At 38.9% G+C, this 17359-nt stretch overlaps 1 protein-coding gene across 1 annotated transcript in view; it reads right to left on the bottom strand.

The window, feature by feature from the left end:
• The window catches only part of GRXCR1 (glutaredoxin and cysteine rich domain containing 1), a 38575-nt gene extending 22338 nt beyond the window's left edge, over positions 1 to 16237 (bottom strand). The window contains exon 1 of the mRNA XM_040556480.1: positions 15791 to 16237. Within this exon, the coding sequence (XP_040412414.1) occupies positions 15791 to 16237 (447 nt within the window). The remainder of the gene's footprint in view (positions 1 to 15790) is intronic.
• Between the last annotated feature and the right edge of the window lie 1122 nt (positions 16238 to 17359).

The following is a 17359-nucleotide window of genomic DNA, read 5'->3' on the forward strand; positions in this document are numbered from 1 at the left end:
TTAAATTTAAATAGCATGTCTTAAGAAGTAGGCTGTGCCAGTGAAATGCAGAGGAGTTAAAATAAAATAAATAAATAAATAAATAAATATCAGAAAAATTCAGATGTAGTAGCTGCAAAAATTTTCCAAAACTTCAAATCCACTTGTTGTCAGACTGAAGTCCTAGTTGAAAATTATTCTAGAGTTTTTTCTAGTTACAACAAAGTTAGGAAGAAAATTCACCATAGAGGAGGCTAAAATATAGGTATTTTGAAGTTGTAAACCTCCTGTTTCTGCAAGAAGAACATTATTCCTGGAAGACATAGCTTGTGTTGTGACATGCCTGTATACAGCCGTAATGCCTACAAAATTGTATAACATTATTTTGCTGCATGAATCATGTGACCATTTGGAAGTCTTTTAGCATGAACTTTCACTGTATTAAGTTATCTTGGTGATGGTTTATGACTGTATTACTTCAAAGACAGGCAGAATAACAGCATAAAAGTTTATGCAACATTCGTTTGACATGCAAAAAATATAAACATTTCTAAATATCTGGAAAATTGGGAAGTCAAAGTATGAAAATAGAAATGGTGATTCGCAACATATCCTACCAATTTTCTGTCACAGACAATGGAGAACAGGCAAATTGGAAGATCACTGCTACTTCTCCAAAGCACCTTGGAAACAGAAATTAATTAATGTAAGAGAGGGGAAAAAAAAAAAAAAAAGTCTACTGCATATCACTTAGAGAAATGCTGCCATCCGTAAATTAAAAATGTATGACTGGAGCTGCATAGCATCTGCCTACCTAAAGATACATCTGTAAATAGTGTGGAAGACCAGAGAACTGAAACAATGGATCACACAGATGGGTCATGAAAAGAATGTTAATATTAATTATGCAATTCTAAACAATTTACAAGTCCCGGATATCTAAGAATTAGTCTTTATTCTTAGAAGATTTGACCTAGATTATACCATTTAACTTCCTATTTCTTAACGTTTATGGGATACTACTTCGTATTAAAAGTTATACCTACAAGTATGGAAAAGAATTATTATTCAGCATTTGTTCTCTGTTTATCTCACCTTTATCTCCTTATCACTGGGAACAGGGAGATACAGATTAAAATGAGAATGGAATTTCAATAAAATTGAACTTTTTCTCAAGTTTAAAAAACACTCTGAATTTATGTGCTTATTTTTTCTGAGCCTTTTATTTTCTGGTTCTAGTCAAAACAAGATGGGCTGGAAATAAAAGAGAGCATATAGGTCAACTTGAAAGAGTGGTGACTAGTCTTTAGTGTTTCACCACTTGCCCAAACAGAAATGTTAAACTTATCTAGAGTTGCTTGTACTTGGCTGTGTTCATAAAATATTTAAAATTGCTAAATATTTTTCTTGCCTGTTATATTACTCTCAGTTCACATTGTAAGGTTCCTTTGGGCCTTGTTTTCTAATAATATGAGTACGATTTTTCAAATATGATTACCTGTCATGAGTAGAAGCATCTTGTTCTGCTAATTATTCAAATGCTGGTGGTAATTCTAAGGTTTATTTACACTTCCCATGATGTCACCCTGAATTACTAACAAAACAAAACAAAACAAAACAAAATAACTGTCTTAAACAGCATGCTTAGATTTAGGTCCCAAATCCTCTCTTCAGTAATAAAACAGTTTTTATCCTTGTTTATGTTTATCACACTGTTCAAGATATTTGAATATTGAGTTGTCTGTCCATGTAGGATCATTGTACAGCTTGTGTCCTATCTGAGAATATCCTATAAGTAAGGATGGCCTTAGCCAGAAGTGAAGCAGAGCAAGGCTTTCTGAGGGTGGGCAGATAAAGATTAAGCTGCTTGAGAGCATAGATCATGTGAAAAAGTCAGCAAACAGCATGGCTCTGAGTGAGTCCTGGTTTGAGCATGCTGGTCCCATCTGTCTGTAATCACTGCTGCTTCCCCCGGTGGAACATTTCATACTTCAGGGTTGTGTTGATCAGCAGCAAATTGCTGTCATGAAAATGACTGTGCCTACTCCAGCCCATTTCTTTTTGGCAACAGCTTTGGAAAACCCTGTTTATTGTTCTCTGGTAGACAGATGAATTTTAAAAGAAAAGGTTGCTACCCCTTCCTATTTTGGCAGGTTGATTTCTGTTTGAAGAAATAATCACTCTTTCTGTTTTCTCCTGTCTTTCACCAGTCCCTCACTCATCCTTTCTAAAATATTCCCTTTGTAACCTTACACTGCTGGAGAGATTGATAGATGCTAATAATAGTGTAATAATGCATACATGGATCTCTGACAATCATTTTACATTTAAACACAGCCAGGTGCAGTTTGCTCACATAGTGATTCTTCCAGCAGTTCCCAAATACCAGTTACAGTTTGTTTAATTAAAAGGCATTACTGCTCTATGAAAATGAACTCTAGCCTGTTGAGCTTCTTACAAATATAATTCATCACACTGCTGACTGCAGAACAAACTGTTTAGCAGGTGGGATCCTGCTCATGATATTACATGCCTCTGTCTTCTTGGCCAAGCTATGCTTTGTGTGGTGAATGGTTCTGTTTTCCTAAGACTTGCCTTGAGTATATCAGAAAAAATCAGGAAACAGCAATAGTCCATGACTTTTTTATTTGCACAAGTGCTGAAACAGTTAATTTTTCTAGTGTTAAAGATACTGTATAAGTACAAACCAATATCAAGGAAAGCTCTTATCAGTTATATTTAAGTCAGCTGAAAATTTACCTTTAATTATGATCAATTACACTCTGGGGTCAGTCTGTCTTACACAGCAGAACTACTGCTCACTCAGAACAGCTAAAGAATGCAATAGCATAAATGGATTAAGGTGCCACTTTTGAACTGCAAGTAGCAGCAGTAGAGAAGATTCTAAATTGTAATCCATTCTTCACAATTTACCTTCCTATGCAATAAAATGGCTGGACTTGATGATCTTATGGGTCTTTTCCAACCTAAATTATTCTATGAAAATCAGAGGAAAAAATTGAATGAATATTACTTTGATTTGGGATATACCCTGGAGTTTTTATGCTTGGCAGATAACAAGCTTTCTGTCAAAAGTTATTTAATTTTTTACTGTATTCCTGTGAATGGCAACTGGCCATTGCACTGGCATCTTGAAATTCACAAGAAGTGTTGAGCAAAACTGGGAAACCAGCACCCTCCCGGCATACATAGCTTTCATTTCCAAACTTCTGCCACTTACGTGGAAAATGATTCCCTTTTTCTTTCCCACTGTTCTATCCAATTTAAATACTACCTGAAGATGTTACTCATCTGGGCTGAGATAAAAACAGGCTATTCTGTTATGAGTTGAAGTTGTCATTTGTGCTTCACAGTTAAAGATTATGCAAATAATTCTTCAGGTGCACAGTGAGCATTCTCTCCCCTAGGACCATGAAGCACTTTGCCTCCGCTAACGAATGTTCCACAAGTCTCTGAATGAGACAAAGAGCAAAGCTGAGCAATGCTTAGCTTGACAAAATGCTGATGAAGTGCTGACTCGGTCCTTGCTCCATAACAACAGAGAGCCTTATCACTCAATACGGAAGTGATGAACAGGAATCTCTTCAAGTTATAGCACTACTTAGTTCTGTATTAGCACTGAGAGATAAAGGATCGTGTTTCCCTGCTAAATTACCTAACATAATTGGAACTATGCTCTCAGCTATATCTTCATTACTTAATAATATCTAGAACTTTGGTACTTTCATCTTCAAACTCTGAGTAGTTAATTACTCATTATACACTCAATCTTTGTTTCTTTAAATTAAAGAGCCATATGCATTGCACACATAAGGTGCTTCATTCCTTTTCTTATTGAATGGATTCCAAAACCAAAGGCAGAGATGGAGATTTTTATGCAGACAAAGAGGATGCAACTCCTAGACAGCATAAATATACTAGCTCTGCCCTGGAATAACCCTTACTGTTATTCCTAGCTTTGATGTGAAAAGGTACAGATGACTCATCCACCATTTCTGTGTGAGAAAAGTAGATTATATCTCAGTGCAGCACAGTTATAGGTTTCTTGTTGGACAAAAAAAAAATAAGTTGTAGGCTTTTTTTTGTCTTTTTTTTTTTTAACTAAATAGATAAAATGTCTGAAAATCAGAATGTAACAGGTTGTATGCTTCAAATGAATACCCCAACCTGTTAGGCAAAATAGCTGCCAATGTAGGTGTTCTGTATATATCACATCTGTAGTTGGTAACAATTTTTTAGCAGGGACAGTTTAAGCAGCTTTATGCTCTAGTCAAAATCAGGATTTGGTCCAGAGATGTATAGTTTTAAAATAAAACATACATTTTTATTCTTACAATTGTATTTTCCTATAATAATGTACTTATAATAGGGATATAATCTATATCATGTCATGTAGTTAAATGTGTTGTGGTCAAAGAATATGAATAGAAATGGAGATGCTGGGGTGATTTAAGTTAGCTATCTGCTTTTCTTTTGGAGCAACATTTCCCTGTCTCCTTTGCATAGATATTATTTAATCCCCTAAAAAAAAAAAAATAATAAATAAGGTAACAACATTTATTCTAACATCGTATCACATCTTCAAGCAATGTTGAAACTCCGTACTGATTACATTTCTGCTTTTTGCATAATTTTCTACTAATATGATAATTGATACAGGATGAAAGAATGGTCAGAAAGTTCACTTGACATCTTTTCTTCTTTGTCAATTCTTGCCCTTATCTGTTGCGACTTTAATAGAGAGCTGCAAGAGCAGCTGAGATAAAACTACCTGTTGGAAGGAACTGCTTCTTTCAAGGCTGCTCCCAGTTGGTGGCAAAAGAAAAAAAAAATAGTCACTTGTATCCAGATGCAAATCCTGAGCTGTAAAAGTGCCCTTCCACTCTGCAGTCTCTTACATGAAGATCCATGAGAACATCATGCACCAAGTAGATTTTCAAAAGGCCTGACCACCTGGCAGTTGCAAAAATCTTAGCCAACATAGCAAAATTTCACAGACATTTAAATGAACAGAATCTATTTTCTGAACAGGTAATTTAGGAGCTGCCATCTCTTTTAAATCTTCATGAGAGCTTAAGCTTGGACATGGAGGGACTGAGTAGATGGTTATATTGTTGGACAATGGTGGGATTTAGACGAACAACTGACTTCTCCATTACACATTTGGAAATCTGATTGAAAACATCAGCCAACATCTGGAAAAGGAAGTTCTCAAGATGCAAATTAAGATCTGCAATAGGTGGAACGAACTCTAGCAATAATGGTTAAATCAGACATTGTTCCCTTCTTTAATCAGGGAAGAATGTTTCCTGTCTCTTGTGGCATTCTGCACTTGAATACCAATGAAATGCTTCACAGATGCCTGTGTGGGAAGGGTGAGTCCTCTGAATTTAGGTGCACTACACCAAGAGCAGGATGTGAGCAGCTGGGCAGGAAAAGAACACATTTTCTTTTAAAATCTGCAATTGTGTATGCATGTTTAGAAACTGTCCACTTTCTGATGTACATGCACAAGTTGCACGGGGAAATACATTTTTATTAAATAATATTGCACAACTGTTAAAATTCATTAAAATATTAGCAATCAGTGGCATTCCAAAAAGCTTACCAGGGTCAATCCCAAAGAAACATTTTTTTTGCCTTTGCACCAGCATTGTCTGATTTGTCAGTGCAGAAGATAACACTGCATTTTGTTATAAACTTGTGCAGTTATTGGCCAGTAAGCTTTCCCATATTTCTTTCTGATGAGGGGAGGAAGAGTAAGTTTTCATGTGGCATTTCTGTGGTATAGAAGACATACTTCTCTGACATTATTGATGGATGGTGTCTCTAGATATAGTTCCAAAGCAAAATTGTGCTAAGGTTGTTAAAATATTTTCCACAATTCATACTAGCAATATAGATGGCTTTTCTGTCATCTTTCTTGTCATGTGTGAAATAAGTCTATACCTCACTGACTCCAGTTGCTCGTCTGTGACCATTTCTGTTGCTTTGTATGATGGAGGTTGTAAAGACTTGTACTGTGGCCAACTCTCTACAATATGACTAACTGTTCCAAGCAAAAGCACAGGACTGCCTCTTTGGTTGGGAAGCTATATTTTTCCTACTCCTTTTCAAAATCAACAGGCTGGGGATGTTGTCCTAATTACTATTTACCTTATAAGGTGTAGAAAATTTTAGCAAGATTTGACTTTCATGCTTTGTAATATCTAGCACTGGATGTTGCAGCAATGAAGAGGGTTTTCATGCATGAAAGTCAAACCTTTTTCTCTCTGGCTGCAAATTACATTCTTAAGCATATTTTATTGTGCTTTAGCTACCAACTTATGGCACTGCTGAACATTACAGTCACGGGCTAAAGCTCCAGCCAGAAAAAGAAGTATCTCTTTAACCACTTCTTTCTTTCAAACTGTTAATCATGAACCTTGTGTTGGTGTAGTGTGTAATAAACTGTCAACAGTACTAGACAAATGTCAGAGCAGGCTGCTGACAGACCAGAACAGTCTAGCAAGCATTATCTGCAAAAAAAGATGGTTTCACTTCTTCTCTCTTAAGAAAGGAGATGACACGTACATGACAATTAAATTGGCAGCAGGTGATGTCTGAAATGTGTTTTTGGTCAACTACTAAAATACACTTTACTTGGGTCACTGTAACAGAGTACCAATAAAGCATGTGTACATTTAAAGTTGACTAGCTAGTCTTTGCAAATACTGGTGTTTCAAAGGGTTTCTAAATCCTAGTTCAGATCTGAAGTAGTTCTGAGATCTGTAAATTACATGGAATCGTAATGTAATTAACTTGTTAATAAGAATTTTTGTTAATGCCTTTTATGGCATGAAATGAAAAACATCAGTACACACCTGCAGAACCATACCACTAAGGTGAAGAAAATTTCTAACTATTTGAAGCTAACATTTTTTGAAAGAAATGAGCTCTATCCTCATTATTAGCATATTTTTACAATTGCACAACTGTACTGCTGTGCAAACTAGTGACAAATTGGCCCACTCTAGCAAAATCACAGAATCACAAAATGGAGGTTGGAAGTGACCTCTAAAGGTCATCTAGTCCAAGCCCCCTGCCTAGCAAGATCACCTAGAGCACATTGCACAGGATGGAATCCAGGCGGGTTTTGAATATCTCCAGAGAAGGAGACTCCACAACCTCTCTGGGCAGCCTGTCTCAGTGCTCTCTCACCCTCACAGTAAAGAAGTGCCCTCTCATACTCAGCTGGAACCTCCTGTGCTTCAGTTTGTGCCCATTGCCTCTTGTCCTGTCTCTGGGCACAACTGAAAAAAGACAGGCTTGACACCCTCCCCTCATATATTTATGCAGATTGATGAGGTCTCCCCTCAGTCTTCTCTTTTCCAGGCTAAACAGGCCCAGTTCTCTCATCCTGTCCTCGTACGACAGGTGCTCCAGTCCTTTAATCATCCTAGTAGCCCTAAAATATTTGCTTCCATGTTTGTAAATGTAACTAAAATACACCTCACCTAAGACAATCAGGTACAATGAGGACCCTTAAATATCTGGTTGCAAGGTGGTTTATTCGCACATAACCATTAGAAGTAAATAAACAAGACTGATGCTAGTAACTAAGCATATAGGATGGTTCGTATTTGTAGAAAACTGTATTTCAACTTTCAGCTTTAAGTGTTCCACAGACTTCATTTGTCCTGTGTCAAAGGATGAAGACATTTATGGGCAAGAGGACACAGCAAATGAGCTAGCAGGCAGCATGTTGTACCATATCAAAGAAGAGAGAATAACCTAAACTCTTCTTGATGGTCCTAGTTTTAAGAATAGTTTAAAAGTAATTTTTTCCTAATTGTCCTCCTGAGTTACTGATTTTAGCTTCATAGACAAAAAAAAAAAAAAAAAAGAGTTATTGCTGCTAATTAACATTTAATACTAACCAGTTCATCATTTTATCTCTGTTGTAAGAGGCCAACTCTCAGAAAAACAAATTTCATACTGTTAGAATAAGTAGAAAGAACTTCAGCACTAATGTCCTAAGAATTTTTTGGTAAGCAGTTTACTTAACATTACTCTTTTTCAGTCAAAAATAAGGTCAGCTTAAAGGAAGAGGCATTTTCCACATTCATTCAAAGGCTGAGCACCTTCCTGAGCAGCTCTGCAGTGACATTATGTAAGAATACCAGAGCTGCAACTGGGCTCAGCACCAGTGTTCATCTAGTATTCCAGGTCATCTACCAGACAGATAATTAAGAGAGGATGGAAAGCATATATGGCATTTCTTCCTAATACTCTCTAAGTTTATGATTCTTTTCAGCTCAGAGAATTTCCTGAGGGCAACATTTTTAGGAATACTGCTTAGTACAACCAGAAGGCACTTTTTTCCATTTGGCATTTGTGTTCATTGCCTGAGAACAAGCACATTAGTTCTTTCTTTCAAAAAGAAAGCAAATGCTTTTGGTTTTGTTTTGTTTTGTTTGTTTGTTTGTTTTCAGATTTAAAGGGGGGCAGAGAGTGGCAGAACATGGTTACGTGCAGTCTCTCAGGTCTTGTTTGCCTGGATTCAGTCTGCTCTCTACCTCCTGTCCCTGACAAGTAAGTCACAGGTTCCAAGCTTTTCCAGGACACTTTCTTGCTGTAGTAATGCCATGACCTTATAAAGTGTAAGACTGGGGAGAGAGAGAGAGAGAGAGAGAGAAATGGGAGTCAAGTATAGTATTTGGGATGACAAGTAGAGAGTCAGCAAGCCTGTCCCCCACTCACGCTCCAGCAACTTATTCACGCTGTCTTATGACTGCTTAACTCAAAGTACTACTCCCACCACTACCTCCTGCAGACATGTTTTGTAACAAAGCAGCATCTGCTTATGTACGTTTTGTGTAGGATCTGATCCACCAGGCATGCTCAGAGGACACCTACTGCATCAAGCCCTGCAGGTGAGACAGGCAAAGGAATGCCTATTTTGTGGTTCCCACAGGACATGAGTAGGAGGTACCTGTCACATCCTGTCAATACCGAGATAATGAGGCACGTGGCCAAGGCAGATCATTAGTAAAAATTTCATTAATAAAAGCTGTTTTTTTTTTTTGCCTTTGAGACAAGGTGGCAAAAAAAGAGGAGTTTGGGAAATCAATTTAGTTGTAAGTCCTTATTCAGAAGCCTTTTTTTGAATCTATACCTTAAGTCTTGGTTCATTCTAATACTGCATATATGTATTCCATATATAAGTATTCACTGCAGTATAAGCATATCTTCTTTGCTCTGCACTTTGTTATGCAGAGGATAAAGCCTGGGGGTGAGGCTTATTAATAAATCACTCTGCTTGGGAAAGTAGCCACATGGTGTAGACTTCACAGAGCGAAAAATGTAATTGTGTTGTCCCTCACAGCCCAGGGCAACAACTCTGCTTTTTCCTATAGGCTGCTCACTCTTGGACCACAGGCACTTAGACTCCAGCTGAGGTGAGTTTGAGACATCTCTGTTCAGTAGCAGTTAGTTCTTAGAAGTTGCTTTCTATCAGCAGAAGAGAGAAGGTGCAAACAAAGTGCAAAATGATCTCCCCACTGCTGCTCCCATCCTGCTCCTGCCAGAGTCTGGCTGTACATGAGACTCAAGTGTCAAGGGCGTTCACAGGCCCATGCTAGGAAGTGCCAATACAGCCTCTGTTTCAAGGAAGGCTGGAGTGCACAGATAAGCCTGTCGAGGTTCAAAACTGCACCACTCACATCACTGATGCCTGACCTGCTGCAAAATGCACAAAGGCTGGCTCTCAGTTGCCTTGCATTTTGTGATCCTGTCTACCTGTGCTAAATGAATAAAAATAGTACAACCAGTAGGGAAATGCCAGTTCAGTTTTGTAACATTTTGCACTTATCTGCAAATGTAGGTGTGATTCCAGAAGCAAAGTACATGCTTATCTGAAGCAGAACCATATATTTACACTGAGCAGGAAGGTTTAATTGTCTGAACTGTCTGTGGGGTTTGCCTCCGCTTGAGACACCTGAGTGTCTCAAGAACACAGACTTCTTTTATGGATCCTTTGTTGGGATCAAAACATATCAGAACAAGAGTAATTTTGAGGCCATACAGTGTTCTGGCATGTTGGACAGACATCCAGGGCATGATGATCAGACTGCTAGAACAAAAGCTCAGTGTTTTTTTCTTCAGTTATTGATTCAATCTTGAAGAGGTGATAAATATAACCATGGTTTTGTTGCTTAGCTTTCCAATGTTGAGTACATTGAAAAATCAAGACATTCTTACCTATATTTTTTTAAGAAGAGACAGATAAGTCTTTTCAAACTCCAAGCTTGTATATAACTTTTAGAAGTTTAGATAAAGTCTGTTTACATATTGTCTAAGTCAAATATGTATTTCAAGTCCAGTAACAGCAAATACTAAAATATCATGAACATACTAATAATAGACTTGTCTGAGTTCAGTGCTTTATAGCTGATTTATAGGAGAATATGAAAGCTGATTTATAGGACAATGTGATAACAATAGTAATATCCTAAGTACTGACCAATCCCAGGCTCCTGTTAAAAAATGACAGACCTGAACTTCTGTCTTTTTGAATCGGTGTGGCTGTTCAGCAACCAGCTCTGGAAATGACCATTTTTAGCCATCACTTAATCAACTGAATTAATTGAATCACTGTCCCAAGTGTTGTGGTTAAAGATAAAAACACTTAGGAAGGTACAAAGGAAGAGGTGAACAGACAGTATGACCATTCCAGCGGTGATCCAGATGACCTGCTAACACTGCATTTTCTGTAAAAAATACTTTTTTTGTAGTCATTTGACTCTCTGTAATTATAACTTTTCCTATTCTTAGGTGGATTTCAGTGCTATACTGATCAATACTTAGTTTTCCAGATTCATGAACACTAAGAACAAACACTGGAACTTTATATCTCAGAGAAGGTACCTACAACTCACTGGGGTGGCAAAAAGTGTGGCTTAAGTTTATGAGCAGGTTTCCCTGACATTGCTATTGGCAGGTACTGGGAATCCAGCATGTCAATTCCTTCTGCAAATTATGCCTGTTTGGGAGTCACAGGACAGTGTCTATGGGTAAGAATATGAAGGGAAAGTTCAGGAGGCCTCTAACAAACTTAGTCCAGTCCTAGCAGAAGTTTTTGAGTTCAGAGAGTGCAATGATGCTAGAGAGTCAGGAGCACAACCAGCCCTGACCATCCACCAAAGAAGCGTGGAGGGGAATGATGTTACTTCATGACTTCTCCAGTAAAACCACAGACATCTTCCCCGCTCTTCTGCCCATAGTTTTGGGGATTGCAGTGATACACTTCAGAGGACAGAGTGATATACAGTGTGCCACCCAACCTAAGGCCTTTGCTTTTACTGTTACACCAGAAACATTTTTATCAGTACTTTGCAGCATCTGCCTTCTTTGGAACACTGTTACTTTTGTGGCTGTTTTTCATTTTATTTTCTCTGTGTCTTGGCATTAGCCATCCCTTCTGGTTTTGTGAGCTTTGCATGTATTGTAGCGTGTTCACTTCTCCAGATCACTAACAAGCAAAGAGAGACGGCAATGAGTCTAACCACCCCAGAAGCTTTCCTTCTCTTAACAAACTCTACCTGATTCTTCACTCTACCTGATTCTTCTTTCCCATCTCTCTCTTTAAATATTAATAAGCTAATCCTTTATCTGGCTGAATATTGACTTGCACTTTGTAACATTAAATGTTAGCTTTACCTGTGATACTGTACTGGAAAATATCATAAAGACCAAACACATTATGTCTGTCTCTTCACCCATATCCATTCTGATGCAATGTTCAGAAAGGCATTAATCAGGTCTGTTAACCAGGCCTGCCCTTCCATAACAGACGTCAGCAGGCCCTGCCTGGGTAAGATCTGTAGCTAATTTAGCAGGAAGTGACCTTTCAGAGCATACTGGAAGGCCAGTGGAGTGTGTAAGTGTGGGATTAGAGGAAAGGATCTGTGCTGAAACTGGGAATGAGGGGAGACCTGTGTGAAAGCTCTGGCTGAGCTTCATTGCTGTGCACAGTGCACAACAGTGTCTCGCATGAAATGAACATTGCACTACTTAGCAATATACCGAGTAATCCAAGGATTTTTGCTCCGCATCATCTGGAAGCCATCACAGGGACAGCCTGTTCAGACACACACTCACATATACACACACAAAGCAATTATGAAGAGAATCACATTTATTTCAAGGAAATAAGTATCATTTCTGTTCTGCTTTGTATGGGAAAATATAGGATGCATTCAAACCTACTCACTTGTTAAGTATTAGAAAACAAACACTACAGTCATGTGCTGAAGAAAATAATTACTTTATATATGCAGAGAAAGAGCTTATGCCCCTGTTGCAATCAGAAAGTCACTTCCCCAGCTCCGGAGCTGCCATTGTGGTCAGATTTAATGTTTCAATGAAGATAATTTCACTCATGCTGAGAAGGTGGATGAACAGGGAGACCAGGAGCTCCTGGTCTTTTCCTTTAATCAGGGTTTTGAACTGTGATCATTTCTCATGGATAAAATATTTCTGACTACCTGAGCACTGTAGCGTCAGCCTGTACGAATGAGCCGAGGCCAGCCCCCAGGTCCCAAGTGAGGTGGATTTGCCTGCTGCATGGGCCAGGCTGGACATGGTGGTGGGCCAGGCTGGACATGTTGGTGGGACAGGCTGGACACAGGGGAGCCCCAGCAGCCTGCCTGCTCCAGGGGATGGTTGCTATGGGAATGTTCTCCTTGTGGTATTGCCCCTAGAAAGAAAAGACTGGAGGGGTTGTCATGGAAACCCCGTTCCCATAAACTGGGCTGATGTCTTCCTGCATCTTCATCCCTAACATGTCCTACCATGGAGCAGAGATGCTACCCCAGACACGTTTCTCTGCCCCACACCATCTCCACAGCTGTGCCATCCCCAGCTGCACATGGATGCTCCTGCTGGGCCCCCCAGGCTCCTCCCAGGGGGAAGGGAGACACCTCCTACTGTCACCATGCCACAGCAGCTCATGTCCAGGGACAGTCATTGGACAGTCTAATACTTGGGACCTAATTCTTCTTAAGAAATGCCTGAAATTGGAATTTGGTGGCTGTGCTGGCGATGGAAGTGCTTGGCATGTGGTTGCAGGAAGACGTTGCTGGGTCTGTACATCTATTTGGTGGTATATATACATTCTCAGTCCAAGATTGTGTCATACAATAAAAATAGCTGCATTTTTTTCCTCTACAAATACTGCCTGTATGCCTCACAGTATTCACATTCCCCAAAACGCCAGAAGATGTGAGGTTTCTGGATGAGACTGTTATGGGAAGGAGCTCTCTAAACCAATTCTGTAGAAAGGCTGTAGTTAGTCAATGTGGAAAAAATATTCAAAAAGACAAGTATTCCATGGAATATTCAAATACATAGGAGTGCTTTCATCACAGGTATACTAGAAGTTTTTCTGAACACCAAACATCAAAGATCTTGACTGTGTGACTTAAGGCCCATTTAATGAATCCCTGTTTATCCCCAGAATATCTGAGCAAATTGACTTATTTTAAGGGACATTTGGACTTAATCTTTGCAGGTCCCTTCCAACTGAACTATTCTATTCTATTCTATTCTGTTCTGTTCTGTTCTGTTCTATATAATAGGACAATAGCGGTGGGCAGATGTAGTCTGAAGAATCTTAATACTGACACTGCTGAAAAACTCCAACAAAAAACTACTTTCAGAGTCACAGGACACTGACACATACACAGTACGTGGCTTCTTGCATGCACATTTTAGTTAATGAGTGATCTATTAAAAAATAAATCATAAATGTTTGCATTCAAAAATTTATCACCACTCAGGATTTAGGACTGTCAGGAGGTCATGAACATACTTTGAGATGACAAACACCTGCTTTGACACTGATTCTGAGAATTGTATGATGTGGTCACCTACTGCTGAATCAACAAAGGGGCAGAAACAGGCTCTTGTTAAGGATGAGATTCCATATATATCTTTGCTGTTGTTATACATCTGCTGTTGCTTACCCAAGGGAAGCAAAACATGTAACTGCAGATGGTCTCACATAATCAAGTGAACTTAGGAAAGTGCCCAGGTCAAGGGATTTTGAGTTCTATCTTTTTACAGAGACATATTTATATCTTAATATATTTTTGAATGCAGAACTCTTGTTGCTCTCTAAGCGGTATTACTGCACAATTAACTGTATGGAAAATACCTACAGAAAACTAGAAATTACCCTACAATGTTATCCTAACATAGGATTCTCCATTTGTAGCTAGACAGAGTATGATCTTATTTCACATCAGGATCAGGCCATTTCCAATCAGCCCCAAAGAAAACTTACGTGTTTTGCTCTTCTGTGTGCTCACCATGTAGCACATAAAATTGTATCATAATATGACTTAAAAGATATGCAAACAAACACTCATTTTCACTGGACTTCAAACTTTATCTCTAAGGAAACAGGATCTTGTAGAAAAATAACATGGAGCAGTGTCTGGAATCATGGTGGGAGAAGAACACAGACATGTCCCAGCTAACACTTCTTAACTCATATCTGATTAGAAAATGTCCCCAGTGAGTTTGCTACAAATTTTGTCAGAGTGGGGAACTCGAGGGCAAAGTTTTCAGTGAGTAGCTTGAAAGAAAGCAAGCTCTCTGAGTGCTCTGTGATATAAAGAACAAAACACAGACATTACAGATGATTCATCTTTGAAGAAAGAGCCATCTCACACAGAAACATCAGTACTGACAAAAAGACTAGGTACAGCATAGGGGGTGAGTTCATATTCAGAAGCAAGAGAATGCTAGTCCACAGCCATTCCTAAAGTATTATGAAACGACTTAGCTTCAAAGTAACAAAGAACTTTTAGAATATTTAATTTTAATGCAAAAAGCTATTGTTACTAATACCAAATTCCCCATGATTTAAAGCTGCATAAATTATTTTAAAAGAAGACACTGAAGCCAACTGTAGGCTAATTTAAATGAGCATCATAATTCTGGGTTCTAACAAACTTTAGAGAGAGTTTGGTTGCATACCTGTTCTTTTGCTTGAATATTAATGACTGAAAGACCTGAATAGTTATGTAGGTAAATTATATATACAAACTAAATTTTTTAGAACTTTATCTTGAATTTTCTGAGACCTGCTTTTCTCTGCCTAAGGGGTCAGTGTGGCACATACTGTTTCAAATACAGATATTCTACTCCTTCAATAAAATGAATGGAAAACAGACATTAATAAAAGAGACCTCTGACTAAGATTTCATTCCTCTGAAATTTTCATGTGGGAAAACAGTCATTGCTGCCATCCTGCATTTAATTTGATCTACTTTGCAGATTAAACACAATGGAATTTACAAGTATACATATTTACTTGTAGGGGACAGTAGATAGCATTGCAAACTCATTAGAACTAATATAATGGGGGTGGAAACATGACACATCCTTGTACAGATCCCCTGTACAGATCTTTGGTAAAGCCCCAGTTAATTTCTCCATTTTGTTTCTTTCCTGGTCTTGACGTGAGAAGCACAATATACCCAGTGCTGGTAAGCAAATTTATGTCAATTTTGAAAGAAAAATATCGCAGTCAGTTTGGAGTGTGGAGTCAGTGTGTACCAGAAAGAGCAATGAGATTGTGCTGAGCAAGAGCAGACAGCAGACAGCAAAGGGGATGAGGCAGAATTGAATCCAGAGCCTGAGAAATTGTCAAAGAGAGAGATCTGGACAAAGGAACAGAATAATGTGCAACATTAAAAGGGACAGATACTGGGCCTAGAGCCAGCTGTACTGCATCACTTACCTGAAATACTTTTGACAGACTGTCAAAGAGGGCTTGACCAGCGCTGACTTTGTGCTTGACACCTCTGACAGTGCCATTTTTGCTGAGAATATTGATTCGCTTTGTACCAAAACCCTTCTCTTTAGCAGCTCTGACTAAAATAAGCAAGTCATCCTGCTCGCTTTCGTTTTCATCACACTCAGACCCGACATGTCCATTCTGCTGCCCTTCCACCTCGCTCAGCCGGCTGGTCTGGTCAGTCTCCGAGCTACTGGCGTATTCAGAGTCCAGAGAGTCAGTGGCCTCTCCATCAGCATAGACCTCCTTCAGCACCCTCCCGCTGTGAGAGGATGCCACGCGGAACCGAACCTTTCTCGACAGCCTCTCGCCTTCCGCCTTCACCTCGCTCTTAAACATCTTCTCTTCCACCGATATAAGCAGTTTGCATTGTTCCACTGTGGTGCCCATTGGATCTGCCAGTTTGTCACGCTTACCAACAATACCAGCACTGTTTCCTGCTGACAGGGGTTCTCATATTAAGCCAAAGAGGATCCCCAAGAACCTACACTGCTGTTCGGCGGTTAATAATGGATGTGTTTGTGCTATGGTTACCTTTAAACTAAAACCCGTAAAACGATATCTTCAATTAAATATTAAAGAGCCATTGTGTAGTTTTAGCACTAAAGAAGAAAGGGAGAAATTATATTCATTAAATAAAAATTCAAACCCACCCATGATAAACCCAATAACAGACATTATATGAGTTTATATAAATGTAATTTTTTTTTGCTGAGGAAGGCAAAAAGGAAGAAAGAGCTTTCCACAAGATTTATAGAGTCACAGCTGCTCATGTAGATGACACCTGAGGTGAAAATCACGAATTTCAATACCGAAGAGAAGTCAATGATGGGCACATCTTTCATCATGACATTTCATTCACCTACCAGTCAGACCTCATTCGCCAGTTTCCTTTCTATATAAGTTTACAGAGATTAGGAGGGGAGCTATGACAGCACTTGGAGTTGCTGGCATTTTCACAAACTAACAGAGCAGTGGAGAAGCAATTAGTCTCAATTTGTTGCAGAATAACACAGTGATATTAAACAAAATTGAGCCACTGCTGTCATCAGACAGTAACTATGTTCTCTGTTCTGTTTTGGGTTTTCAATGGGCTGGGATAAGGGAAACTGAACAGAAGAACAGGAGAAAACTAATTAACCGGGGCAACATGTGTCAAACAAAAGAAATGTAGGATAAGATGGATTCCACAACAGGAGAATCAAAACTGTTCCATACGCACTCCTTACAGCTTCATTTCCCCCCAGACTCATAAATAATACATTGTTTCCTGAAATCTCTACCTTTCAGGCAGGTGTAGGCAAGAAATGAGTCCCAAGATGCTCAGCCAACCGAGAATGGTAATGGCCATGATCATGAGCAGATGCAGAGCTTCAAGCATCTGAGGAGGTTTTCTGGCCAAGGTTTTTGGAAATGCAGACTCATATCTTTCATCAATTTGGTGGGAATTATTGCAGCTTTCTTTTGAACAAGAGACATGAAAATGCTGCACTTCGGTCATGTTTCTTGTGA

Source organism: Cygnus olor, chromosome 4, assembly GCF_009769625.2.
Source record: "Cygnus olor isolate bCygOlo1 chromosome 4, bCygOlo1.pri.v2, whole genome shotgun sequence".
In the NCBI taxonomy this organism is placed as follows: domain Eukaryota; kingdom Metazoa; phylum Chordata; class Aves; order Anseriformes; family Anatidae; genus Cygnus; species Cygnus olor.